This window comes from Jatropha curcas, chromosome 8 (assembly GCF_041381405.1).
Source record: "Jatropha curcas cultivar XTBG-Jc1 chromosome 8, XTBG_Jcur_1.0, whole genome shotgun sequence".
In the NCBI taxonomy this organism is placed as follows: Eukaryota; Viridiplantae; Streptophyta; class Magnoliopsida; order Malpighiales; family Euphorbiaceae; genus Jatropha; species Jatropha curcas.
The window spans coordinates 25128915-25131151 of NC_143158.1; the positions used below are offsets into that span (position 1 = coordinate 25128915).

The 2237-nt window shown below is 31.6% G+C and overlaps 1 protein-coding gene across 1 annotated transcript; it reads right to left on the reverse strand.

Moving 5' to 3' along the window:
* Positions 1 to 609: 609 nt before the first annotated feature.
* Positions 610 to 1184, reverse strand: LOC105635567 (proteinase inhibitor). The gene is made up of 2 exons (XM_012218645.4): positions 1028 to 1184; positions 610 to 942 (listed from the first exon to the last, which is right to left on the reverse strand). Exons 1-2 carry the CDS (start codon positions 1044 to 1046, stop codon positions 749 to 751), a joined length of 213 nt encoding a protein of 70 aa, XP_012074035.1. The 5' UTR covers positions 1047 to 1184; the 3' UTR covers positions 610 to 748.
* Positions 1185 to 2237: the final 1053 nt, after the last annotated feature.

The window sequence follows — 2237 nt, forward strand, 5'->3', positions numbered from 1 at the left end:
ATCGTAACAATCCAAAAGAATCGAGAGTCATACCTTATCTCTGTAGTAGTTACTGATTGTATACAAAATTGATAGAGATATTCTCAATAATAAACAACAGATCAAAAACAGAAATCAGCATAACTTATGAGTAAAAAACGATACCATGGAACAACACCAATAATGAGAAGAACTATAGCAAAAGGAGAAAGAACGATAAGAAAATAATGGACGGCAACAAAAGGAGAAAGAATCATTAGAAAATAATAAGGGATGAAAAAAAGGCAAAAGAAAAATATTATTAATATACTAAAAAAAAGGAAACAACGGTGAAGATAGGAAATTAATACGGAAGGAAACACTAACATATTAAAACACTAAAATAGGAAATTAATATAAAAGAAAACTCTAATATATTAAAACACTGAAATACTAATAAATGAATGCCCTAACAATAAAAAAAAGGCACAATAGTAAACGTATATATCAAATGAGAATAATTTAAATCTTAAAATTCAACTAACATTCTGTAAAAATAAATTTCAAAAAGCGACATTCACTACAATTTTCCTAATTAGAATAGTGCCAAGAGGGCCTTTTGGGCCTAACACCCATAAAATGCAAAGTCGATTTGCAATAATTCATCTATATTCATTCATTTGATGACATTATTAATACAAGCCTCCGTAGATATTGAAGGAAATTTTTATTACATTATAATTGAAATCATTCCATGATTTATTTGGAGATAGAGTAAAACTGCATAGCCCTAGGTAATAATAGGAACTCGAACGACCACACCACATTCATTAACCCAAACCCAGACCCTGTCGCACCTAAAGTCCCTAGTCACTGGAGTTCCTTCCTTCAACACAATTGCATTCACATGTTTGTTCTCTTTCTCTATGAGAGCTGCAGCAGCTTTTCCATTCGCCCCAAGAAGCTCCGGCCATGAGCTCTTACCTGTAAATTTGCAATTTTCATGTAAGTTTCATGCCATGTACAAGATCAAAGTTAAAAACAAGGAAGCCCCAGTAAAATTAATTACCTGGACATTCAGAAGCCATTGTCTTTCCACTATTGATACCTTCCTCTCTCCCTTCTCACTAAGTTAGATGTAAACTACACATAATGGTGGATTTATATAGAAGTATTTCAAGTTTTAATAGCAGACTGTTTGCCTGGATGGAGTAGGAAAAGCAAAGGAAAAAAAAAAAGGAAATGGTTTAAACGTGGGCTGCTAATTTAATTGATTTTGAAATTAAAAAAAAAAAAAAAAAAAAAAGCAAACAAAATGGATTTTTGAACTAACAAACAAAATTTTTTATAATATCATCCCTACAAGAGGATAAGCATGGTAAATACATTAAGATGAGAAATTTGTCTTCAACTTAAACGTCACAATCTCAATTACATTTGAAATTTTGCATGTGACAGATTTTATAAAAGTCATTAATATACAAACAAACTAGAGAAATTTTGTAAGGACAAGGACATCTCGTGGGGCCAAATTAACTGCTTGGATAAACGTGCACGTATTCAATATATCAAAAGATAAGTGTTTCAACACGCACTCCCTTGCCAAGTTGGGATAATTGCTTATCTAAACATTGCATGCATGTGAGTGTATTACATTTGCACGAATCCAATCAACAAGCATTTCATTATGCTTTTTTTCTCATCGAATTTTATTTAGTTAATAGGAACTAGCGTTGAACCCCGCGCGATGCACGGAGAAATGTTAAAAGATAAAATATTTTTTTATAATATTAACAAAAAAAAATAAAATTATATACTAAAATAATTGTAAATTACATTATAAAATTATATCTCATTGAGATATACTAAAAAAAAAGTTACAATGCTAATATGTGTCTTTTTAATATTCTGTGAAGTCTTTTGCTAGAGTATGCATGTCACGACCCATTTCCGTGGGCCGGACCGGCACTAGGGCCCAGGTAAGCTTAAGGCCCCCGAGGCCCGTAGTAAGCCTGAAACACTAAAAATTTACTATCTCAATATAATATTAAACATTTAGTCCATATGATTATGAAAAATAAACCTCAAGATTTTATTAAATCTCGGCCCGAATTTATCGGCTACAACATTCCACAGTTCGGGCCTAATTAACAATGCATCACATTTATAATATGGGTTCACATAATTATCTCATCTATAATAATAAACGATTAAAAGTATACAAATCCTACAACTGCGGAGTCACTAACTGTTAGTATACATAGCAAAACAATTATGGA